Genomic DNA, 26,322 nt, shown 5'->3' on the forward strand with positions numbered 1-26,322 from the left:
CAATCATAAAAGGAAAAATCGGCTACATTTCCTGTTGTTGAACAGACACATCTGCGCAAGCACTGCGAGGCTCAGTAGAGAAGGGTTTTAATATTGGTAGGGACAATAGGCTAGTTGTTGTGGGATTTTTGAGACCACTTTTTCACTGTGCAGTTATTGTCTGGCACTCCAAGGTGGGTGCATCAGACCGTAGAGATAAGGATCTCCAGGGAAAGGAGAGAAGAGGGTCTCCAGTGGCTGGTCTGGAAAGTAGTGGTTCGTCTGGTCTACCCATCAGAACATGTTCGCCCAAGGAGGTGTGGAGTACTTTCTCTTCCCTTCAGATACAAGGGTTGAGAAGCACTTTTACCACCACTCATGTCGTCATTCACTACTGAATCTGGCTATGTACATGCTTGACCAGCCACATGCGCTTCCTTCCGTTTGTTGTGTTGTCTTCTGAAGTTGGCACACAATGAGCCCATGCGGTACAGGATCGCAATTCTCTCTCGTCCTCTGTAATGCAGTAATGAGATGTCAGAGCAGCTCTGGCTGAGCCCTTCCCTCACCTGAACTCCTGCACATCTAGGTCCCGCATGGAGCAGTCTGAGGAAAGCCCAGTTTCTGGAGTAAAGTTCTGTTAGGTTCTGGATATCTGCCAACCAAAACGCAGATCAGTGGAATCTGTGCTTAATCTCTACTTCTTAAATGGGTCCTCCACTTCCGAGGCCTCCAGAGATTTCAGTGGAGGCCAGGTCCCATGTAAGCCATAGCAAACTGGATATAAAATCTGCTGAAAGGTCCTGGTGGGAATTGTGGCCACTTCCAATTTTTAAAAAGGTATACAAAAAAGAATAACCCAGTCAGCACAGTGGCCCCTGTGTAAATGGTGATTGTATCTACATTATCTGCAGTGTCAGCAATAACCCCTTTAAAAGCTCTTCTCAGAGCTGCTGTTTGTGGCTGTGTACAGATGTAGGAAGATAACATTGCATCTGTGGCACTTGCTTCAAATTTTCATGCTTTTCTAACAAGCTAGAGTTAAGGAATTGTTTTAAAAACGAAACTCCAATTCTGGAGCATAATCCTGCAGCAGTTGCAGAATATACAGAGCCCTGTGTTTAGGCTGTCTGAGCCAAAACTGGGCAGCTGGTGTACTTGCGGTATTGCTGTGTACGCACTGGCTCTCCAGATCAATTTGGATTGAGCTACATGCTGAGACAGCAGAAATTCCTGCATAACTTGGTGTATTTGTTTGAGGCTAAAAAGTCTAGAAGAGTTCATAGTCAAGAGATGTTCAGCTAGGAAAGTCTGACTCCAGCATAAAAGAATTTAACAGCATTTGGCCACAGCTCTTCAGTTGCATTGTGGGGTCCTAATGTAAGAGCTGCAGTTTTGATTTTGTTTTTAAAGAGCCACTTGCTGAAAATGAAGACCATGTCTATCAACTCCTTTAATACAAGGTAGAAATTTTTGATAGAAACTTCAGTTACATAGAGCAGATTAGACTAAAAATGTAAAGTGATGCAGGCAAATTATAATCCCACAGTGCTGTTTAAAATATGACTTTGGTATATATGGGGATTGATTTGAGGAAAAGGGAATTGCCTATTTGGATGTAAAAAGCCACGCACACTTACAGTGCTATCTAACAAATAAAGGGACACAGAAAGGAGCTAGACAAGAGGCAGAGTGATTTTTTTCACTGTTAATAAAATCCATTTTTCTCTCAAGCCCTGCTGTAATTCTTCACATTCCTAAACTTCTAATACATGCTCTGTTTGTTTACAGGCTACAGGACAGCCTTATGAACAGTATGCCAAAATGATCTTCATGGAGTTGAGTGATGCATGGTCAGAGTTTGAAAACCATGGGTCAAAATCCCTTTTCTAAAACATCATCTGTATGGGATTTTCAAAATGTATTTGCAGCAAAATGGAGTGGAGTATTGTTAGTCTCAATTTATTATCCCTAGGATTTAGGAAAGATTTTTGCATGATCTCAGCACAGTTTGAAATCATACACTCAGAAGCGTGTGATCTATTTGTAAGATATATAACAAAAAACGTACACAGATGCCCTCAGAAAACAACTGCTCAGTGCTTCAGACTCCTAGCCGGAGAACAGAACTTTCCAGTCAGGTTTAAATATGGTGAATTATAAATAACTTTAATGATGTCCACTGATTTTTGGTGTCACGGTATCAAAAGCGCGAGCCATTCCAAATCCACTAATTTTTTTTGGTTTTTCTTTAAAAAACAAAACAAAACACACAACCTCAACTTGTCCTTGTGATTTGATTTTAATGTTTGGTGCCGTCGCCTTATTCCAAGTGCTTTAGTTATATTATCAGCAGTGAATTTGCTCAGCATATCTTTTTGTTGAATCTATTAGAGGTGTACATTTTCATCTGTATTTTGTGTAATCATTCTGGTAATCATTCTGTAAATAATTAAAATATTTTCTGACAATACCTGTGTTCCTTACAATGAATTGAGAGTTGCTTAGCCAAATAGCTCCCAGTTATGGGAAAGTCAGTCAGGGTTGTTCTTGATTCTTTTTTTAAATTTTTTTTACATATCATGAACCTGGAAACAAATCTTGACTTTAATATATGGACTGCATCTTCTAACTTTTTGTTATTTATTATGAACTTTTGGAGGGCAACACTATGATTAGTGTTTGTTTTCCTAACCCTATGAATTTCAGCTTTGATTTATATTTCCCCCCCAGTAGAATGTGCCTTCCATTGGCTTTATAAATACCATAGTAGAAAAAATGTTGATAGTCATTTATTCTGAAACTTGAAATGTGAGCACAAAACCGTTTACTCTGCTTTGATTTGTCTGTTTTAACTGAGTAAATGTTACTTCGTTAGCTACGCACTTGTAAGCATTTTCTGTGAAGAATACTGTTGTTGCATGTCTGAGAACTTGATTTTTAGAAGCGTGCGTGCACACAACTGTGTATGCAAAAAACAAAGCAGGATGGATAGTTAGAGCATCATATTCCTGATGTACACTGTGAGTGCGTTGGCTAGTGCGAGACTAGTTGAAAATCCAGTTTGAGAACACAACTCGCGGCACTAACCTCAAACTAAATTAACATGTACAAATATCTGGCTCATTGAATACTAACGAGCAATGATATTATACAGTATTGTGTAACTCGAAAGCATAAATCCCATTTCCTGGGGCTAGTTTGCAAATGTTTGTTAAAGTGCGATGTTTAAGTTCTGGTGGTAGTCTCCTGTACTGCAGCTTTGCCACCCAAGTTGCTTAAAAGATATGTATTAATCACTTCGCCTTTGCACCCAGCTTGGATTCTGAACTGAGAAAGGCGCTGCAGCGAAGTCAAAGATAACTGTCTTGCTATGAGCATCTTCTAATTTTTCTATTCGGATTATCCCACAACTTGAACGAAATGAGGCTTTCCACTGCCAAGGTGACATCACAGTGACTGGGTTGGAGAAGAGATTATTTGAATGCTGAGTACACGTTACAGGCTCCCACCACGCTCCGATACAAGACAGCTGAACTGTTACCTCGGTGTGTAATGTGTGTGCATATATTCAGTCACTGTGAATTTTGAAAGAGTGGAGGAGAAGTCAGGGGAAGGTTATTGAACTCTTATCTGAAATGCGAAATATGGGCGTATGCCTTCATCTCATTTGATTATTCAGTCAGCAAAAGAAATATCCATCCTCTCCTATGCTCTGATGGAGGCTAAGATTACATTTTACATGTTTACGGCCCTTCATGGTTCCTGTATACAAGGCCATTTTATGAAATTTAGGGTCCCCTTGGAAGTTCTGAAGTATTAGATTTGTTAAAGCCCCTATAATCTTATCTGAGGCAAGTTAATATAAAGCAATATAAGTTGTATAAGAAAAAAAGGGTTTGGACCATTAGGAAATAGTGTAGTTTTAAATGCAGCTTCTTTCACAAAAAATAGGGCCGGCTCAGAACAAATTAAATATGCAGGCTAGTGCATTCAGGGACCAATCCTTTTTAAAGGGATGCTGTCAATTTTAAAATCATGCCTTTTTTTCTTTGCTATAAGTATCGCAACTAAGGTTACTGCAGCTGAAGGATTAGAGAACTTTTTTTTTTCAGTTTATGTAATTGACAGCACTTCATGTGCAGTCAGTTTCACTCTTGTATCATCGCTGTGAGGGGTCCTTGGGCGGACTTTCGTGAGGAGAGGGCAGGACAAGTACAGGACCAGATGCTCAAGTCAGTTTGAAACGTGTGTCTAGCTTTCCAGTGTAGTGTCCTTTCAAGTCCTGGAGAGCTGGGGAGTGTGGTGGTGGATTTTTAAGAAAAGAGCAATTCTGCCAGTTACTGTGAAGTCTTAGTAAAGTAATGAATTATGAAGAGGAGTTAGGACTAATAAACAGTGTAGGGTTCCGCCCCTTCACCAGTTGTGGAGTGCTGCAGGGAATGAGTTAGCCTCTTGGACCCCAGCTGTCGCCATTTAATTGATGGGTGAAGTGTTTGGGAATGGACAATGCTGTATGGATGTGTAATTAGTAAGTCTTGCTAGAGACACTTGATTGCCTTTGACTGAATTGTTTGTTATTACTGGATACAAGAATGTATATAGTAGACACTGGGTTTCAGTAAAGAACTTCATTCTGTTCCCTCAACACATTTGAAAGAAACCCTGAACCTAGGCTCTGAATCCTGTCTGGTGAACTGAAACCTGAACTGAAGCACTTTGTTTTGAAAGAGAAGGCAGTGTAGAGAACCATGCAAAGATGTCTGGGAAAATGTAGGGCCCTATACATTAGGCTTCATTTAAAATGACTAATCTGGAAAAGATAGTGCTTAACTGACATCCACACTACCAAATTAGTCTGACTCAACACGGGAGATTAAAAGCAAATAAAATGTAGTCAGTGAGCAGGAGTCGTGTGGAAAGGAATAATGCTGCAAATCCGATGTGAGTTTGTATCAAGACAGCAATAAAAGGCAGTGGAAATCTGAGCGTGACTTTCAGAATTGCACAGTTGACTGCAGGTGTTGCTCTTTGAAGTGTAATCACACCCAAATTACCCCCTTCTCAATGTCTACAAGATGACAGGCATGCGGAACAGGGCATGAGCTAAGATGAAGATGAGTACAGGATAATGGGAAATCCTCTATTAGTGGGAAGGAAGGAAACTAACAAGGTTCCCATGGTGGTTCAGAAATCATTGCTGAAATGCCACAGCCCCTGGTATAGAGGGCTGTGGATCTCCACCGTGACTGGAGACAGGAAGCCCCCCAGTGCTTAATGTTACAAAACCTACCATGGGATCTTCTTTAATGTCAGCACGGCACAGCCATGGCAATTGGCCAAAAGTATGTAAACACGGGTACTTAAAGTTAGGCACCTAATAATAAGGGGCCTAATCTTCAAAGGATAGTGCCTGTGGATGATGAGCACTCCAGCCCTTTCACAGCTGCCCAGTGTTAGACACCCCCGTTTGAAAACCCCAGCCTCTGTTTGTCAGTGTTACAGCAGAAATGCCTCCATCCAGTAAACTGCAAGGAACTTACATGCTCGGCTTCCAGGAAAGGAAGAGCTGAGCTGACCATCACAGATTGAGAACCAGTGGTGGAGGGTGACTTAAATATTTGAGAGCAGTCTACGAAACACATGCCCAACTCCTGCTGGCTTCTGTGGAGAAGTTGAGATGAAATTATAGAAAGGTGAAGTGCTCTGAACTGAGGCTGTAGACAGCGGAGGAAGTACCACCAACTGAATAGTTAAAGGCTAGACAAGTGATGAATGCCTTTCCCTAGCCACCAGACTGGAGTGAGCTGGGCAGGCTGCCAGAATGAGCTGCAGTGGAGAAGCGTTGGGACGAGACGGACTTCTAGCTCGAACAACCAGTTAGAGGGTGGGAGGCCTTGCTCTGTAACTAGCCGACCCGCAGATGACCAGCATGCACATGATGATTACCCAGGAAAGAAAAGTCAGCTGGGACACCCTTTCCCGCTCACTGGGACACGCTCTTTCTATTGGTTGAATGTTGTGATTATATTAATCTTAGATGTAACAATTGTGTGTGATGCACCCACAGGCCAAAAGGTACCCATCTGAAATACGTCTGAACTGAAAACGATGCAGCCATTTTGGTTAGTCTCTTCCTACGGCCAGCCGCGGTGTGGATGAAGTGTGTAAGTGGCTGGTGTGTACAGGTCTAGAGGAACTGCAGAGTTTAGTGCTGTTTTTCTTTTTTTACCTAGAATGGCGTCAGCAGAATCAGTCAGTCAGGTATTGAACAGCTGTGTTAGGAGTAATGGTGATTAAATTAGCAAGAACTGCCCTTTTAAACACACAGAACCTTAGGAAAGCCTGTTACTCGTGTTATTATTTAACCTTGGTTAAAAACTCAACGTGCAGAAGAAGCTCACTAGGCCCTTGCTTTTCAGAGGTTCTTGGTGTTCCCGGTTTCCATTGGCTTCAGAGGAAGTTGTGGGTGCTCATGTGTGAAGGAGGAGCTGGAGCATGTGCTGGTGCGGTTTACAAGCGCTTAGCACTAGGGAGCAGATATAGTGCTTACCAGTTGCAGAGAACCAGGTCGCCCTGCTCCCTTTTTGTCCCTGGCTAAGCCCTGATCAATGGCTACTTCTATTTACATAGCAGCAAGTACATGCTAGGCACTAGAAAAGCAAGAGGAAAAACAGCCCTCTTCCCCAGAAAGCTTGTAAGGTCGTTTAATGGAGAGAGGATGGGATGGAAAATGGAATACGTGAGCAATAAATAAGCACAGAGCAGGTCCAGGAACTTTACCAGCTAATCCTGCTGGCAGCTGCATGCTGGCCTTCACACATACTGAGATGATGCCTGATTATCTTCTCACTTGTTAACTGCTTATTTAAAAGCAAACTATAGCTCCGCTCACTGGACTTCTCCGTGTTGGATGCATTGTTCTCTCTCTTTCCTCCTCAGCATCTCATTCCCAAGCATGTTCAGTCTTTAAAACAAGTACCCATCCCATCTTGAGTTTATATGCTCTGTTGGAAGCTCAGCCTGGGGTGTCTTGTCATCGGAAATATTTAGAGATACAAGGGGGGCAAGGTAAGATCTTTTATTGGACCAACCTCTGTTGGTGAGAAACGTTTTTGAGGCACACAGAGCTCTTCTTCAGGTTGGTTCAATAAAAGATATTCCGTCACCCACCTTGTCTCTAATGTCCTGGGACCGACAGGGCTACAACTGCACTGCACACAAATACTTAGAGCATTTTAGAGTCTAAAGCAAATCTGAAGGCAACAATATGCAATATTAAGAGTTTGAAACCAACCGTTGTCCCCTGAGAAGTTGAATGCGATACCCATCACAGATGGGTGGAGTTCAGACAGGTTGCAGAGGTGTTGATGTAGTAACGATTGAGTCTTGAACTTTGCACTTGCTATGTTTGCAGAGGTGGTATTTGTCTGCTTAGCCACCGTATTTCTGTGCACACGCAGTGCAACCTGTCCCAGACCAGAGGTGGTATGCTGAACTGGAATACCTTGTTCTCAGGGTTGGCAGTCCCTGCAGGCCTACTGTGAATGAAAAGCTCCTTCTTTGGGCATTATCTGTTCATGACGGCAGCCACAGAGGAGTTAATCCTTGACACAGCTGACCAGAGTCAGCACTGTAGTGCAGGAGCAAACTTGAGAGCAGGTAGCATAGACCCTTGTGGAGGAGCCGAGGTCAGCAGCCAGCCTGATTCCAAAGTCACTTCCACCAGCGCGAAAGGTCCCTGTTACTCCATTGCCTGCAGTGGAGTTGTTCGTGCCTGGCACCATCATCATCAAATGCAGAATCGGGCGAAGACTTACATGGTCTCTGCTCTCCAGCTGATTCTGGAGCAGCACTGCCTGCCTGCAATCCGTCACAACCAGAGCCAAGGCCTGGCTGCGGGGACGTTATTTAGGGGTGGGAGGGCAGTGAGGGGAGGGAACATAAAATGTGAAAGTGAGGGACCGTTGTAGTAATTATGTTTCTGGGATCACGAACTGTACAAGAGGAATTGGTCTGCTCTGTAGGACGGCACCTGAGCTGTGGCTATGGACCTGGCCCCAGGGAGAACTGACAGTGAAGGTGTGGTTAAGAATGATTCCGTGTACTTTCAAGGTGACCTAAAAAGGAAGGCATGTCATTCTGAAAGCGTGGGGGGGGGGGGGGAAGGGGGTGAAATCTGCTTGCTTTTTCTTTAACTGTAGGAACACCAGGCAAGTCGAGCCTGGCCTTCCCTGTTTTTGCTGGAGGACTCGTTGAATAGAAGCGATTGAGAATTGAGCATTTTGGTATCCCCCCTCGATAGCCAGAGAGAATCACGAACCGAGATGTCGTTTCTCCGTCGTGTTAGTGGGGGAGGGAAGTAGGCTGCCAAAAGAGAGTCTGATGAAACAGCCCTTGTGCTTTGTCCTCCAGCAAAGAAGGTAGGCAGGACCTGAAATTGCCAGCGTAAGCCACGCTGGCCAGGAAGGGTGTAAGCATGAATAGCAATAGCAGGGACGCTGTCCACCCTTCTTCGTCCATCAGCAGAACCAGCAAGTGGTCTTCCCTAGCTAGCTGGAGGCGGGGTTTTTACCTTCTCCTAGAAGAGCTGCCTTTGTCCCAGGAGCCGGGTGAGTCCCTCTCCAAGTGTAGAGTTTGTTCTCTCAAAGTTGTGTTCTGGACATTAAGATTTTGCTCAGATAGGGGCCTGTCCTGTGAGGTGCTGAGGACTCCACTCTCCTCAACTCACTGGGTAATGTGACGGTTCGGCACCTCCGGCGCAGGCTCTTAATTTCCCAGCCACTGGCAATGTAGGCCTAAGTTGTCACAGCTCAGAGTTTCATTTGCTGCCTATGAAAAATAGTTGCAGGGTCTGAAGAGTTGGGTTAATTGACTAAACGTGCTGCACTGTTGTTAGCACTATACTTAGTTTTTCAAGGATTTCTGTGTCATGAATACTCTGGTATTGTGAACGAGGTTAAAATAAAACCCGAACCTTTTGGTCTTGCACTTTTCTTTCTGGCTCAGCTGACAATTTTCTATTGAAGTTGAAGGTAATCAGCCTTCAGAATAACTCACAAGAATGTGCCACCTTTCCACAGCTTTAGACGGCTCCCAGTGCAGAATTCTTTTCACTACCGGAGAGGTATTTTCAGAATAGTTAGCGATTGTCATAGCATATTGAAATCAGTGTGCTAAAGGAGCAGAATAACAAATGGACTATGGTCCCAATTTCTTTGACTCTTGCATAATTTCCTTGCCCTCTGCTTTGGATATGTTTGCCAAGCTGGTGGTTATGCTGCCTCACATTTAAAATAGACACTCCAAAAATATGAATGCAACTGTTCTATGAAGGATGCGTTTTCTGATTGAAGTTTTTTGATGAAGTGTTACAAAATAGGACTGAGAGGCATTGTCAACACTTCTAGAAACCTCTCCTTAGTTGAATGTACTGTATATTTGCAATGTAGGCTTCTAGAAATGAACAGCCTCTAAATTGGGAAGATTTAAATACTTCAGAGATACGTTGTGTAATTTCATGTAGTTGCTACTGTACTTTTTGTGGGAGTTTTTGTTTTTGGTGAGTGGAAGGACAGAAGGGATGTTTGAATCTTATTTTTGGCATCTCTGTCAGGAAATGCAATGTATCCAGTTATTTTCCTATTAGTGAAATGAAAATCAACCCGTGTATATGTCTTTAAAGGAGATGGTCTAAGATTAAACTTTGTAAACAAAAAATGAATGGGCTGGTGATGCGTGGCCCAAGTTTTGGCTTTGAAATGTGACACGATTCAATCAACGATCAATTAAAACAAAGCAAACGCAATTTCTGCCTATTTCTTTCTTTAAAAGAAGAGTGGTGAGCTTAACTTTTCACCCACAAAACTGATTTCCAAAGACTCTTTAAATGCTTCTGTGTTATTCGGCAGGCAAGTGGCCACCCATTCATGTGGGTTGTAATTATTCAAGCCCCAGACTGGTGGTTATGCTTTCACTCAGGCTGAATGAGTTCCCTGAGTCGACGGGTGAAGATTGGGGCAGAATGGGAGTGCCCAGGCAGCTTCCTGACCTCCGGTGTGCGAGGCAGGGAGCAGAGACCTGGTGTCTTGGTAGGGCGTGGGCTGGAAGGGACGGGGGTCTCCCCTCAGGTTTTGGCTGGCTATGAAGGGGCTCAGAGTGGAGTCTGCAGCTGCTCCCCTCCCCCAGCTGTTACCACTCAGGGTGGGAAGCCCTCTTGGAACCGCCTGTCTCCAGGGGCTGCTCTGCCTGGCTCCTGCAGCTGTGGCTCCTGCAGCAGCCAGCCCAGCACCCAGCCCCGGCCTTGCTTGGGGCCCGGCCCGGCCCGGCCCGGCCCTGCCTGCTCAGCTCAGCTCAGCTCCCCGCCAGGCCAGCCCCGGCTCCAAGGGCCTGTGGAGCAGGGCCCGGCCTGAAATCAGCAGCCCCTTGCCCCGCCTGAGGCAGAGTCCAAGGGAAGGGGGGAGCCCCTGGGGACAGGGACACCCCGTGCTGAGGGCTACGGGGAGAGGGAGGAGAGTGACGGAGGGGGCGAGGGGCAGAAGCAGCCCTGGGGGAGGGCAGAGTTGGGGCTGCTTTGGGGGAAGGGCAGTGAGCTGTGGGGGGAGGACAAGCTCTGGATTCCAGGGGAGGCGGCCGTAGGGGCGTCCTGGGGGAGTGGGGAGCTGGGGGAGGGGGGCTGTCTGTGGTGAAGGGCGGGATGGAGGTCAGAGCAGAGTGGTGTGGTGTGGGGGGCAGAGAAGCGGCCCCACGGGAGGAGTGGGCTGTGCAGAAAGCAAGCGGGGGTGGGGAGGTGGGGAGAGGGACGTGGCGGGAGGGGGTTAGAATCCGTGAGGAGAACTGGCGGGCTGGGGTGAGGGGGGAGTTTGTGGAAAGCCGGGCAGCCTGCTGGGTTTCAGGCGGAGGAAGCGGGAGGCGACAGGATGGATTCTGTGGGGACGTGGCCCAGCTGCGGCCAGCAATCGGCGGCTGAGACCGGCTGGGAGGCACTTGAAGCGCTGAAGGGAAGACAAGGTAAGTGCTGGGGATTGGAGCGCGTGGGGAGAAAGCACACTGAGGTTCTGCCATCGGGGTGGCGGGGTGTGTGCGTGCGTGCGTGCGCGCGCGTGCTACAGGGGGCTGTCCCCTACTCCCAACTCCTGGGGTAACATCACTCCTCTGGGCACGTGTGGGAATCGAGCTCGGGAAACGTCCCAGGAGCGTTAGCCAGCTGGAGAATGCAAACGCGCTCCGTTACGCTAGACAGGGTGTTAGGTTTGCAAACCCTTTCACGTGCCTGCCAGCAAGACCTTTACATTTGGCACAACTGACCACAAGGTTTGGCCGCATCAGCCTGATAACAAACGGGCTTCCCCAAGTGTGGTATGAATACCTCCTTGGCCACCTGCTTGGATGGTATAAACACACCTCGGCTGCACTTTTCTATGGCCTGGGAAGCGACCCTAAATCAGATTTCTGAAGCTCCAAAGACAGACAGCAAAAGCAGGCATTCCTTCGGAGATGAGACAAACGCGTATCTTGTGGAAAAAGCCACCTGCTTCCTTGGTACAGCACTGCCGCTCTTACTGACGCCTGGGTATGCGGGCTACCTGCATTTCCCTTAGGACAGGAGTCTCGCTGACCGTTGGTCACTTTCCCCAGGGTAGAACAGCGCTGAAAGTTGAACAGATCAGAACTGAATTTAATCCACCTTAATATTTCTTGAGCTAGTACAGGGTTTGGTGTGTCCAGCTGATGTCTAAGGGAGACACTTGTCCCCTTAGAAGAACTGATTATAAGAAACACTCAGGTGAAAGTTGTTTGGCTTTAATCATAAGGTTAGCGTTCAAGCAGCTGTGGAGACGGCAGTCTACAGTCAGCTCTCACATCTGAGTTCTCACACCAATGGCCTGTTTGACCATTGCTAGTTAACCTCCCATGTGTCAAATACATGTCGGGATCATCCCTGGCAGAAGAAATGGAGGTAACTTACCACTGGAGGTTCATTGAGATGTGGTCCCTCTCTTGTATTCTGCTACTGCTCTCCATCCTGGCTGCTGCGGATTCATTGCATTAAGGTGAGAGTGGGGAGGGGGAGGCATTGGCGCACTGCTTTTCACGCCCTCGGTTGGGAGTACAAGGAGAGCTACGGTGTGTACACAGCAATGAATGCCGCTGGCAAGAAATACTGGACTCAGTCACACGATGTGCATGCACACCCGTGTATAGCATACGCACGGGGACAACACACCTTGAAGAACTTCCTGCTGCAGCTAGGCAACCTCCATTGTTTGATCCTCAGTTATTTCCTTCCCTGGACGACTCTCTCCCCCAATTTCTCTAGCGCTGAAGTTGGAGAGTAGAGGTTTGTAAAAGATTACTGCCATGATTTGTCATTTTGTAACTTTGTTTCCTTACCTGATATATCTTCCCCATAACTCCCTTTGTTATCAGATCATATCTCACTGGGGCAGTCTGTTAAATACTTTTGAAACTAAAGCAGCACCCTTGAACCTCTCCTTCATTCGTCTATCTTGTTCCCAGCGACATAGATAGTCTCATTGTGATGCTCCTCGCATCAACTTTCAGTTCTGCCTGTATGGAGCATCCTTTAGCATGACTTCTAAGTTCTTTCCACACACTGATTGCCTTGGTCTGTGGTCACTTAAGTAGATACTACCTTTTATTCTTACAGTTCATCTTTTCCGGAACATCTTCCTTCTATCGTTCTAGCTATGAGCATTTCAGATTCTTTAACATAAAACCCTCCTCTTACATCCATTTAACAACCCTCCCCCCAGTTTTGAACCAAGCCGGTTGGCACCCATCTATTTAAACGAGGACCATCTAATCTCAAACTGCTTCCCACCACAGAAGGCGTTTACAGTGTTCCACAAGTTGTTCTCTACACCATAGACTTGCCAGTCAGTCCTTCCATTATCCATCAAGAACAAACTGCTGACCTCAGCTATGTTCAAACTTTTTAGTTCTCCTGCCACATTCCTGTCCTGGACGCTCATCATTGCTTACACGATATGCAACATTCCACAGCTTAACTAGGGCTGTGCTGTGGTCTCCCTCTCTTCTGGTAGTTTTTAAATCGACTCGGAAGGTCGTCTTAGGAGAGATGCAATAGCTCAAACAGACGTTGTGAGCTGGATGTGGAAGTTACGGGGTGAGGTTCTTTAGCATGTGTTCTGCAGAGAGGTCAGTAGAATATCATCATGTTCCCTTCTGGCCTTAGACTATGGACCAATGTTTGGGCCCCCAGCTAAGACAGGACTGATTCTGCCACCCTCACTCCACAAGCAGTCCAACGTACATCAAGGGCACCGTTTGTGGAGTAATGTCTTACTCTGCACGTGGGCAGCAGCATCTGGTGCACTGAAAACACACACGTCCTGCAGAGAGATGGCAGCAGAAGTGCTTGTCACAGTTCGGATGATGGAGAGCTCTTTATAGACTGAGGGTGCCCTTATTCTCAAGCATATTTATTAGCAGGTAGATTTTAGAGTTTGAGTAAAAAATCTGAAGTGACAGCAAACTTGATGGAGTCAGCATAGTAATTTTCTCTGTGACCTCTACAATGTTTAAGGTGTCAGCAATGTAACATGCTTGTTGATATTTACTTTACTGAACAAGCTGAAGAAAATATTCAATATTTTAAGCTAATTATATAATTAATCCACGGTAGAGTTGGAATATGGTGTTCTTGGAGTGTTGAATAAAATATAGTCTGCAATGAGTATTCAGTAATGCACCGTTTTCTAAAGAAATAAGACACCAACCACACACACTGTATTTGATGCTCATTAATGTAACATTTGGATGTCTTGCAACGTGCTCCTCTTCTGTTAGGTTAGTGCCATTTGAGTTCAGTGGTTCCATCTGCCTTTTCTTCCGCTCAGTCCCTGACAGATTCTCAAGACATTTCTAATCTGCGTTAGTGGGATCTTGTCAATTTCATTATGAATTTCTGAAACACTAAGTGATGTTGACGGCCTCCCTGGCAATTGCTAATGGAGTATTTGACCCCGAGTTTCTACTGTCATTGGTGCTTTCATTTCCATCACCTTGGTTTCCACTTACCTTTTGGAGAATTTCCATGACAATAACTTTACCATTCTCGGCTTCAAAACACAAGTCCTATCAGCAAAATGGGCGCAAGAACAAGCATCAACTTGTGGCTGGTAGCATCTGAAGCAACTTCATCGTTTCCTGCGTGTTCTGTGTGGAGTCAAGAGGTGAAGGAGAGGTGCCTGCTTCAGTAACAGAGCTTAATTCAGGTACATGAGTATGATAGTGGGAGTGGTGTCAGCTGCAGAGACGTACTGTTGGAGACAGAGAACGCCCCACCAATTCTCCAGCGCATACACTGAACGGGAAGCATTACATTCTGTAAACCAACATAATGTGCCTCCCCCCCACCCGGCCCCCCAGAGCAAAATACCGTTACCTAGCAACGGCTGGATTCTATTGAGCCTTTATTGCATAGGCCATGGCTGCATGTGATGCAGAGCTGAACTGCTCTGAGGGAAGCACGGGGAGGCTTTCTACCTCCTCGTTCTGGTGTGCAACACCCACCTTCCCTGCACACTAGTTCCACTCCATAGGCCGATGCCCGGGAGGTAGGGCCACAGGACTATCCCCGTCAGTGGAATTTCAAAATAATAGGCCCAATGCAGACATGGGGAAAGCTGCAAACGTCCTTCGTGACTGTACTCCAGCCAAGCAGAAAGAAATGGCCAATACCGGAGGCTAAATTCTGACCCCAAATCAGTCGGCCATTCAAACGGGCGCACACACACTGAGAGAGCACCATGCAAGTGTGCCTGGCCCACACACAGCTCGCTCTGGTTCTCTTTATTTCCACCGCCTAGGAGAAATTTACTTATTTTAAAAGATTAATAGCACCCTGTTGTGTGTTCAGTTTTTTGTATGTACAAATATACTTTGTTTGATGGGCCTCAGCTATTCAACTGCCCCTGGCCTATTAATTATTAATTGGCCTCACGGAGTAGGTCTGAGGAGGCGAGGACGATCGCCTTGCAGATCAGGCTGCAGAGACTGTGCCTACAGGGACAGAAGGTGCAAAGACCCTTGTTAGGAGTACACAAAGCGAGGGAAGGGCAGGAAAGAGGAGGAGAGAGGCCGTCACCCCTGGCGCTCAAGGCAAGGCAAAGCAGACAAACTGAGGCAGCAGAAAAAGGGGGAGCACATAGAAGGATTCAAAGACTGTCACGCAGCACACGCTGAAAGACAACATCTACTGGAGAAAGGTTCAAGTTCTACTGACTCCCCCTCCCAACCACCAATCTACATGTACTGACACAAAGGGAAGACAGGTGCAGTCAGAGAGAGAATGGAATTGGAGAATTCCTTGAATAAAACTACATGAATACAAAGGCGTATAATAGCCAAAAAGGACTGTACAAATGTCTTAGCTAAGACTGCCACCTCCTGGCTCGAAGGGACAAATTCCTATCCGTTATCGCAGGGGGGAGTCCTTGCCCAATCGGGCGGCTTGCTTTCACTGACATTTTTTCTGTTTGCTTGCCACACATGCGTGAACTCAGCTTGACATGGCTACCACGTTATACTAAAAGTATATCACTAGCGGGATGTCCTAACTTGTGTCTCATCCTCCGAATGACCCAATGTGGAGTTTCCAGTAAAAGCAGCTTTAGCTCCTTGCCCATGCAGGATTGTTCCATGTAGGAAAAAAGGCACTGGCAAACACCCTATATAATTGTAACAGTGTCAAGCATTGAGGTTTCTGCCAGCTTTCCTTACAAGTTTACTAAACAATTGAACCGCTTGCTCAGCAGGAAGATATCTTTGTGGAACCTACTTTTTCCTTTTAAAATGTAATCCCATTACTCTGTCACGCCCCCTTGAACAACTACATTCTTTTTCTCCCTCTGTGATGTTTATCATATCCCCCTTGTTCATCACTTAGCCCAGCTATCCACATTTTGTACTGCATCTGCATTCCCCTGATCCTTTCTGTTGCCCTTCTCTGCACTCTTGTTCATGTGTCTATATTTCTCTGGTGCAAACGCATCTGGAATTGAATGCAATAGTCCAGGTATAAGTTCCCTATAGTTGCCAGAGCCATTTTGGTGGTCATGCCTGTGTCTCATCTTCGCACACAACACTGCCTCAGTGTCCGCTCATTTACGTGAAAGGAAAAGGGAGGAGAAGACAAAGCACGCTGGGCAGCTCTCTACCAGAGACACCTCAACAGGTGAAAGGGAGGGCAGAGCAACAGAAACAGTACAGGGCGATGTAGAGACTGAGCTCAGAGAGACGCGCCGTGTGGGACTAAATGATGAGTACCATGATTACGGGGAATAGGATTGAAGATCTGCAAGTATTTGACGAACGTAACCCTAAAGAAGGAGAGCAATTATTTAGAGTGGTTCAAGGGTGCATAGCGCGTTGTAATGGGATGAAGTAAAGGGACAGTGCATTCTGGCAGTGCACACAGTTCTTTTGAAAGCATGACAGTCTTGTCAGAAGGGACTGGTCAGATCTAGGAGAGGTTTCCTCCCTTCACATCCCCGTGGTGTTCTGCAGAGCTGCTCAGAACGACAGGTTGCTTTCAAATACAACTTTTACTGTACTCGTGCAATACAATAACTTACTGGTCAGCTCTTTATTTGTTAGTCTTCAAGGCGTTTCACAGCTTTCTGCACTGCTTTTGTCCGAGTGGGAAACGTAGGAGTAGGAAATGTCCTTTGGAAGTTGGCTGTCCACTCTTGCTCACTCTTTCCATCAGTTGTAGGTCTAAAAATATACAGGGAGCATGGCCTGCGATAAGACTCCTTTACGCAGCTCTGGTGATGGAAGTATGGTTCTGTCCATGGCACAGAGCAGCTGGGGGAAATCCCTGGTAGACATGTAATCACTCTATATCATCCCTTTCTATGCCCCCCTGCTTATACTTCTCAATTATTCCTCCTTTCAGGGAACATCATTCTTTACTGCCAACGTTCCTTACAGTCTAAAAAGAGGTGCCCTCCTGTTTGATAAATTATTTACCTTTAAAAAGCATTATGAAACTGAGCTTACTGAAAGGCACAGCCACTGCGGGGCAAACCCTCCAGCTTTGTAACTGTCTTGTATAAATCATTCCATAGCCCTCATTTAGGCTGTCACACCGCTCATCCCACAATTCAGCCGGGGCTGGTAGAGAGGTATACAATCCCTGTGATAGGGGACGCGTCTGAGTGCCGCTAATCAGCATAACCGGCCCCTGTAAGCAGCTGTAAATTAGAATAGTCTTGAGGTGGTCCTGAATTCTGCTGGAAATTGACTTGGCCCTCCGCCTGACCAGGCTCTGAGACAATGCAGAACGGATGGCGCTCAGGGACACCGGAGGGTCAGGGCGCCAGTCTCTTTGGTCAGCCAGCTGTAGCTTTTTGTGGCTAAGCCGTGCAGGAAATGAGGAAAAAATAGGCTAAGGATGCATTGGAAGTGGATACGAAAAAGAAAAGTGGTAACATTGAAATAGTAAGTTGCAAAAAGAATAAGAGGTTTAGTTTCTACTGTTTTCTTGTACTCCCGCTAGGAATGTCCCAAGATTTGCCCATCCATCGTATTAAATATTTTAGAAAAAGAAGCACGAGTAACACCATATAATGATAAAATACTTGGTGAAATCCCCTGTCTGTTAAAACTGGTATATTCAATGACACCATTGACTTTGAAGGGGTTACTCTGGATATACACTGGCATAACTGAGATGAGAATCTGGCCTACCGTAAGCAGTTCTCACCGTAAGTCATTAATAATGCCTTAAAAATCAAACCCGTAGAGATTTGTCCAGAGGGATGGCTGGAAGTTCTCTCGCATCATTAATATGATCAGGTAATGTGGTCATCGTAAATGAGGTAGTCTTAGGTTCTAATTCTGTTGATGTCAAGTGTGATGTAACTGCTGTGGCTGAGGCAGATAATGAATGTGGGTTATTTTGATTTCAACACTATGCAAATAGTGTTACAAGATGATTGTCAAGGGTGTGCAACATTTAACCAGCCGGAAAGACAAGTCGCTATGAGCGATGATGGATTTTAATTCTATTTTTATACTTGTGGCGAAGGATTGTGATACAAATACATCTCCCCCGGCCCTTCTCAGAATACACGTATTTATTATGTTCTCAAGCATGTACAGACACGACAGCAGCACAACCAGTGACAAGAGCAGGAAGGCTGGAGTGTCTACGGCGATAACAACTTCTGAGCCATGTGGTGAGTCTGAAGCACATGCTTTGGAAAGGTCAGCTACTGATTGTTACTTAATTTGGTCAAATGAAGGTTGGATCAGATTTGATTGTTCTTCTTTGAGTGCTTGCTCATGTCGATTCCGTGTTGGTGTGTGCATGGTGCTGGAGATTTTTGCCTTATTAGTATCTGTAGAGCCAGTTCTGGCCTCCCCCTACGCATGCTGCTGCAGCTACAATTCTGTTCTTCGCAGGCTTGCTACCTCAATCCGAGTTAGCAGGTGCATGCTACATCTAGCTGGGAATTACACCCCTGACTGGACACATTCTGAATCACTGAGGTGCTGTGGAAAATCTCACCCTTGGCTGGCCTACACATAGATTTAGGAGTCCCACTTTAGGTTCCTAGAATGAAATTTTTTTGTCTGTGCACACTAACTTTGTTCATGTATTAAAGCCCAGATTTGTAAAGGTATTCAGGCGTTCCTGTGGTCAGCATTGCAATGCTTAACTGCTTTAGAGGCCTAATCTCATGTTCAAAAGTGATTTAGGCACTTCAGAGCATAAATCCCATCAGATCAATGAGCTGAGGACAACAACACTTAAATACCTCTAAAAACCTGGGCATAAAAGTCAAGTAGTCAGACATTGTTGACACCAAAGCATTTTTTGTTTTGAAGTGACAAAAGATTTTATGAAACCAGGAAAAGTATTAATAAAAATACAATTTTAGCCCAGTGCTGAAAACACTTACTGACAATGAATCATAGAAGATGAGGGTTGGAAGGGACCTCAAGAAGTCATCTAGTCCAACCCCCTGCTCAAAGCAGGACTAACCTCAGCTATATCATCCCAGCCAGGGCTTTCTCAAGCCTCAGCTTAAAAACCTCTAAAGATGTAGATTCCACCACCTCCCTAGGTAACCCATTCCAGTGCTTCACCACCCTCCTAGTGAAAAACTTTTTCCTAATGTCCAACCTAGACCTCCCCAACTGCAACTTGAGACCGTTGCTCCTAGTTCTGTCTTCTGCCACCACCGAGAACAGCCTAGCTCCATCCTCCCTGGAACCCCCTTTCAGGTAGTTGAAGGCTGCTATCAAATCCCCCCTCATTCTTCTCTTCCGCAGAGTAAAGAAGCCTAGTTCCCTCAGCCTCTCCTCATAAGTCTTGTGCTCCAGCCCCCTCATCATTTTTGTTATCCTCCACTGGACTTTTTCCAATTTGTCTACATCTCTTCTGTAGTGGGGGGCCCAAAACTGAACACAATACTCCAGATGTGGCCTCACCAGTGCTGAACAGGGAGGAATAATCACTTCCCTCGATCTGCTGGCCGTGCTCCTACTAATACAGCCCAATATGCTATTAGCCTTCTTGGCAACCAGGGCACACTGCTGACTCATATCCAGCTTCTTATCCACTGTTACCCGCAGGTCCTTTTCTGCAGAACTGCTGCCTAGCCTGTTGGTCCCCAGTCTGTAGCAGTGCATGGGATTCTTCCATCCTAAGTGCAGGACTCTGCACTTGTCCTTGTTGAACCTCATCAGATTTCTTTTGGCCCAATCCTCTATAATTTGTCTAGGTCACTCTGTATCCTATCCTTGCCCTCTGATTTGGTGACAGTCACTATTACCCAATCAAATTACAGGGCTTTTGCATGATCATGGCACGGTTTTTAGGCCCCTGTGAATATGTAAATCTTGGGCTCCAGCTATTTTAATCCCTCCGCTCCCGCTGGCAGAAATTGTTGCTGTCAGTAGAACTGATTCAGTCATGGCTTGAATGGAAGGACAAACTTGAATATTGAAATGAGAAGATGAAGACTTTACGGTTACTGGCTCAGCACCTCTAATGTACTAGTCTGTTAAGGCCTTTGTGGTTCTTGGCTTAGCATCTCTTGATTTCTGGAGATACCAAGCTTCTGACTTTGCAGACTGAGCTGTTCTAAGCTGGCTAGTCTGATTTTCAGACATGGGCCTCTCATGTCGCTTCACCTTCTCCGCCAATGCCCAGGCACAGCTTTCTCGGTGGTGTCTGACTCTGCATCTCTAGTTTGCTGCTGTAGTTTTTAAAGCAGTGGCCTGTGAGAGCTTACTGGCTTTGCACCTCAAGTTTTCAGAGATCATCTCAAGGCATTAAACTGAAGCCGCTGTCTCAGTTTCTAGCTTGCTGCTCAGAGTCACGGCACAACCTCGGTCCCTGTCTCAAAATATGGCTGGTTGGGATGCTGTTGAAGCCCAGGCTTTTGAGAAAGCTCATGCTAAGTGCTGGTAGCTTACTGGGCTGCTAGGAAGGGACAGACTGTGTGGTCTTAGAAGTCATCTGGTCAGCACCTCTAGCTTGAAGGCCCACAGAAAAGCCTCTCGGTTCGTCAGCCGGAGTCTTGACTTGGCCGCGATGTTGCAGAAAGGTTTGCCTTCCCACAGAGCGGAGCATGGGACAGTGGTTCTCAGACTTCTGGTCCTGGTGATCCCTTTCACACAGCAAGCCTCTGAGTGCGACCCCTGGCCCCCATGGCCCCTGGCCCCCTTGCGCTCCCTCGTTGTCCCTAACCCCTGCACTGTGCCCCCTGCACCCCCCTCCTGCGCCCCTCTGGGGAAACTGACCTGCATGCACAGAGCGCCTGGTATTGCTGCTCGCTCCCCCCTCAAACTCTCCTCTGCGCACCCCTAGGAGGTGATGAGGGGGAGCGAAGAATAATGTCAGGCTCCCTGTGTCCAAGTCCCTTTCCTCACCTGGGTTGCATAAAGGGCGGGCCGAGAGCAGCAGCTCATGTCGCTCGCCTCACAGCATAGCCCAGGTGGGGACAGGGACCTGGATGCAGGGAGCCCTGACACGGTTCCTCACTCCCCCCTCACAGCCCCCTCGTGCGGCTCGGACGAACGTTGGGGGGTGAGCAAAATCCTTCACCGCTCGCCCGCTTTCCCCCACATGTTCCTCCACCAGGAGAAAGCAGGGAGGCTCACAGCCCCACGCCTGGCCGGGGTCAGGGCTCACCGCTCACGACCCCCACATAACCACGTCGCAACCCCCCAGTTTGAGAACCAGTGGAATACAGACATTGCAAATGAGATTAATGCATGCACAACCTACAAGTATTTCATAGTCTAAGCACCACATACATTCTTATCAGACCAATATCTCTCTTGAACAAAACTAACATGAGCGGGTCTGGGTTCCAGCTGAGAGTGTCTCGGTTTTTAGCTAATGCCTACGGCCTAGGCCAGAGCTGACACTTTGCCAGTGCAATCCTTGTTCAGATACCAATGATGTGATTCTCTGGGGTAGATGTACCTTGCCAGTCTGCAAAATCCAGCTGGTGCAGTCTCATCTCTGTCCTTAACACATGCTGATTATCATCCACCCCTTCCTTTCCTTTCCTTTCCATTCCATTCCAGAACCAGCTTCTGCTCTCTGGCAGTAGAGAGGATAATTCGCTAACAGACTGGTCAGACAATGTTGCAGCGGTATTGCTAGTTTTATTGCTAGGAAGGTTTCCAGTGCTGTGAAATGTGATAAATGCAGCACTTCTATGTTAGCATCTGGGCGGGGAGGCGGGGAAAGGGCTTTGTTGCTCTGAATAAGAAATACAGCGAGATTAAATCAGCTGTTAGACTGATCATGAAGTAATTAGTGTTTCCAAATGTGTCCTAATTTCAGACACAGGAATGGAAATACAACAAGATGAGCAGAAAATGATGGGTTATGTTTTTGAAAAAAGACATGTTAATGGAGCCAAATAGGCACAGGCATTCTCCCATCTCCCAGAGTGAGATGATCACCTATTCAGTAAGTGCAATTTGTACACAGACGCAAAAGGAAATTTACCTCCAGGGATGATTACATTAAGGGGACTTCAGACAACTCTTAGTGCTCTTGTGACGCTAATTGAGTATGGAAATAGGAATATCTGAAGGTTGATTTAAAGAGGTGCTTATTTTGCTAACATTTCAATTCACTGTCTGAGCTAAGCAGAACCTTTGTAATGTTCTCTTCTCTCAAGTAGATGTCACTTGAAGCTGTTTGACTGTGGTCACTTGCTGTGTTAGCGTCTTGTTGGAGTTTTGCTAGCGTTTCCTTTCACGTTTAGCTTTCTTGGCACAATTTTGATTAATCAGTGTGAGGGTTTTAAAAAAAAATCCTACAGTACTTAGTTGGAGTTTTATTTCAATTAATTGGTTTCAGTCATTAAAAATATTTGACATGTTTAACTCCCCAGTTCCCTGCACAGGGTTTATAAACTGACGGCAGATCGTCTATGCGCAGATGACGCTTAAAGTGCAGTAACGTCTGTGGAAAAACAGTCCGGCTCAGAGGCTTTTCTAGCAGTAGCAGATTGAATTACTTTCTAACACTGTTGAAGGCCATATTGTCCCTGCATGTGTAAAATGCTCTCATCCAAGACTGGAAACTGAATTGTCACCTGATTCTTTCAGCTGCATGGGTGGTTGTCCATCTCCCCTGGTTTGGTGACCGTATTTCCCAAAGAGAAAACGGGACACCACGTGGGGCTGGCCCCACCCCTTCGTGGGGCTGGCCCGAGCCACTCGCCCAAGCTACCTCCTCCCCCCACGTGGGGCTGGTGTCATTGCTTGTCCAAGCCCTGCCTCCCCACCTGTGCAGGGCTGGCATCGCCGCTTCCCTCCTGCACGCTCCCCTTCACCCACTTCTCTGCCAAAAGTGGGCATTGGTCCTGTTTGTTCTGCCAACTGATCAGACTGGCAAGAGCGATTGGGACAAATGCCCGCTTTCCCCAGAAAAGTGTGGGCGCAGGCTGCGCTGGCAGGTGCCGTGAAGGGCAGGCACTCCGCCTTTATCCCTGAGCCCATAGCAATTTCACAGGGTACGGCCGCTAACCCTCCATGTGATTGTTCATGTGTCTCCTCCTCCTCCTCGCCGTCGGTTCAGTCATTTCATTTCAACCACAGCTTCCCCTGGACAGGGCCCGCTGGGTGCTGCTGGCAGAGGACCACCAGTATTGTGACACCAGAGCCGCTCAGCCATTCGGCGCACCCTGACACTGCCACCTGCTGTGGTCACCTCTCCGCTTGCCAGTGTCCACCTGGTGCCGACGGCAGAGGAATCGCTCTCCCTGCAGCACCGAATGGGCACTAGGCAGTTGTGACAGGGCAGGGGTGCACAGCTTCGCCCGAGCCAGGCATAGTGTGGAGGGAAGGAGCCAGGTTGCCAATCTCCAGCCTCGTTCCTCCTGCGCCGGGTCCGCCCCTGACTGGAACTAGCCCTGGGTCCTCCAGTCCGGAGCCCTTGGCCTCTGTGAAAGTCACCTGCGTTTTCACTTGCTGACTGACTGCAACCAATGGGATTAAAGTATGCAGATGAACTGGAGAGAGTGAGTGACGAGTGGCTGAGTGACCCCTGATGTCACAACGCTCATGTGTCTGCAGCAAATAAACAGTGCGTGGAAATCCGACTTTTCTGCTTGTCCCCAAAGTCAACAGCCTTCTTCCCGCCCATGCCGATGCCTAGACCTAGACCTTGCCCTGACCCTCTGGAATTGCTCAGCTGCGGTCTTCACAGTTACCCTGTTACAGGCAGAGAGCTGAGCCGTAGGCCTCACGTCACTTAGCAACCAACAGTCCTAGCCTGGCAACTGTGACCCTTCCCAGGGTTGTGGGGAACCTCGCCCCCACTCAGCCCCCCGACCTGAGCGTGAGAAAGTCTTGTCTGCGCCTGCTGTGGATCAGCTCCCTGAATCCACCAGCCTCTGGCGACGCAGGCTCTGCCTTCCAGGCCTCACGCTCTAGACCTTGTGGTTGTGACGAACAGGTTCATGTTTTCAAATGTCAGAGATCAAACACCACAAGGCAAATCCATTTTTTTTTTTTTTTTTTTTTTAACAATCTCATTTAAATTGGACTTAATTTTGGGGGGCAATGGATATTTTGGGCAACTGGTGTGAGCAAAACTGCCGCACTCCCCCTGGCATAGCGACTTCTGCATGCCAGCCTCAGACTCGCCCCTGACTGCCTCCCCAAGTCCAGGCTCATTCAGACATCAGCACTTCCCCACTCCACTCTGCTCTCCCTCGGCTCAGACTGAGCCCCACCGGTCTTAACTCACTCCTAGGGGCGCTCCAGAAAACGGGTATAAGGTTAACGAACTATGTCTTCATGGGCCCTCCCGCCCCCACGCTAGCCTCCTGACTGCTGCGTTGTATCTTGGTGCTGGCCCCTGCCACTCACAAGTGCATCTCTACACAGCTCTCAGCCGCCTAGTGTCAGCTGCCAGCCTGCTGCTGCCTCCCGCTTGCTGCTGCTCCTCTCATGCAGACTCTGGTTCTCTGCCCAGCCTGGTCCCTCCCCCAGCCTGTACTCAACTCGGACGGTCTAGATAATACTTAGTCCTGCCGTGAGTGCAGGGGACTGGACTAGATGACCTCTCGAGGTCCCTTCCAGTCCTGTGATTTTATGTTACGTCCCTTTTCTGTGCTTTGGGAATTGAATTGTGGAGCCCTGTACTTGCTGGATGTTCAACTGGGGAATTCGCTAGACCCTTTCTCTCCAGCTTCACTGGGGTGGAGTGAAGGGATAGGAACCAGTAATGAACATTACACTGGTTACTGTTGCAGAGCAGCTGTGCCCCCCAGTCCTGTTCCTCCTCACTTGTGAGGCTAGTTCCTGTATAGGTTCTTCTGTGGGGAGGGAGGGGTCAGTGTGCCAAGCCTAGATGCCATCCCAGAAGAACCTACTCCTTTTTGCTCCTCTTCACATGAAGTGGAGGGAATGTCTGACCCAGTGGCAGGTAATACAAGTCCAAAATTTAGGTTTGAACAAATTACAAAATCTATTCAGAAAAAGATTTCCATGGTTTTGTTAAATGTCCGTGGAGGTGTGTTCGGTCAGGGTTTTGCTGAGCAGTGGTTGCACCTGAAAATACTACAGTATTGTTCTGTGACCAGAGGACCAGAAAATGCAACTGACTAGTCGGTCACCAGCGTCCAAGTTGCACAAGGTACAAGTAAATTAGCTGGATAAAACGAAAGTGAAGTTTCTAAATAGAGGGTGAAGAGATTTTTAGATTTTTTAAAATTTGAATTATTGAAGTGACAGCTACAGAAAGAGGTTTTTAGAAGTATGTTTAACCTGACAGTTTCCCTTTAAACTCAACTAGTGAATTAATTAACACGCCAATGCTTTGTATGATTTTACAAAGAGGCCTTAAATAGTCTCCAAGGCTCTATGGGCTTCATAGCAGCCCTTCAGACTAGTGACGGCATTTTATTTCCTATACAGCACACCAGAAAATATCAGATCTTGTTTGAAATGTCTCTAGCTTAGGGTGGTACCTGGTAAGGGGCCTGAATTGGATGCATCGCTGAAGCTTCCAGTGAGCAAAACTAATGCGCATATTTAGTTATTCCAAATGGGAAGATGCCAAAAAATATTAGAAAATTATCAAGTGAATACCCCCCAAAGTGTCAAACAACCCCTTTCTTCACCTAGCAATTTCCAGAGTGAGTCAGTTGCCAGTGGGAATAAAAGGGCTGAATTTTTTTCTTGATACAGTGGATGAGTAGGCAAGAACGGGCTGCAAAAAACCCAGACTCCCATGAGTTTTCCTTGCTGTGAGAAAAGACTTTTACTTGTCATCGTCAGCTTAGCTAATCATATTTATATTAATTGGACAGGCAGTTTGTTGAGTTAACATCAAGGGGGCCGAAAGAAGAGCTGTTAGGTGGAAAGGTTCTCTATGTATTTCTAGGCAGTATGAGAACATGAAAGAAAAATTATGCTTTAATATTCCCTAAATGGCTTGGCAGAGGGTTACCTGAGGCTTTGTCTATATTCGGATTTAATGATGTCAGACAGTTATCTAGTCTGATCTCATTAACGGTTCTGAAGTTAGTTCTCTGTCCGTGCCACATTGCAGCATTTCAAGTCAGTCGTAGCCCTCAACCCGGAGATCCATTATAAACCCGAGGTCATGCTTTACGAAAGCCCTTGACGTTGGAATTCGCTCCCCACACCTTAATCCACCCAAGCCCAGATCTGCTGATGTTCCAGGCATGTTACTAAGGTCCTTTTTCTTCCCCTTCAGGGCAGTGGTGGTGGTTGTTTGTGACAGAGGAGAGGAGATTCAGAGATTCTAAAACCAGGAGGGACCATTGTGATCATCTAGTTTGA

At 46.7% G+C, this 26,322-nt stretch overlaps 1 protein-coding gene across 2 annotated transcripts in view; it reads left to right on the forward strand.

Moving 5' to 3' along the window:
* GAK (cyclin G associated kinase) overlaps positions 1-8,127 on the forward strand; it is a 92,760-nt gene extending 84,633 nt beyond the window's left edge. For both annotated transcript variants that reach the window (XM_067553405.1, XM_067553404.1), the window contains exon 28: positions 1,771-8,127. In XM_067553405.1, coding sequence (XP_067409506.1) covers positions 1,771-1,872 — 102 coding nt within the window. In that variant the 3' untranslated portion in view covers positions 1,873-8,127. The remainder of the gene's footprint in view (positions 1-1,770) is intronic.
* Positions 8,128-26,322: the final 18,195 nt, after the last annotated feature.

The sequence above is a fragment of the Emydura macquarii genome, unplaced genomic scaffold (genome assembly GCF_026122565.2).
Source record: "Emydura macquarii macquarii isolate MOO-44397 ecotype Brisbane River unplaced genomic scaffold, CSIRO-AGI_Emac_v2 contig_1451, whole genome shotgun sequence".
NCBI lineage: Eukaryota > Metazoa > Chordata > Testudines > Chelidae > Emydura > Emydura macquarii.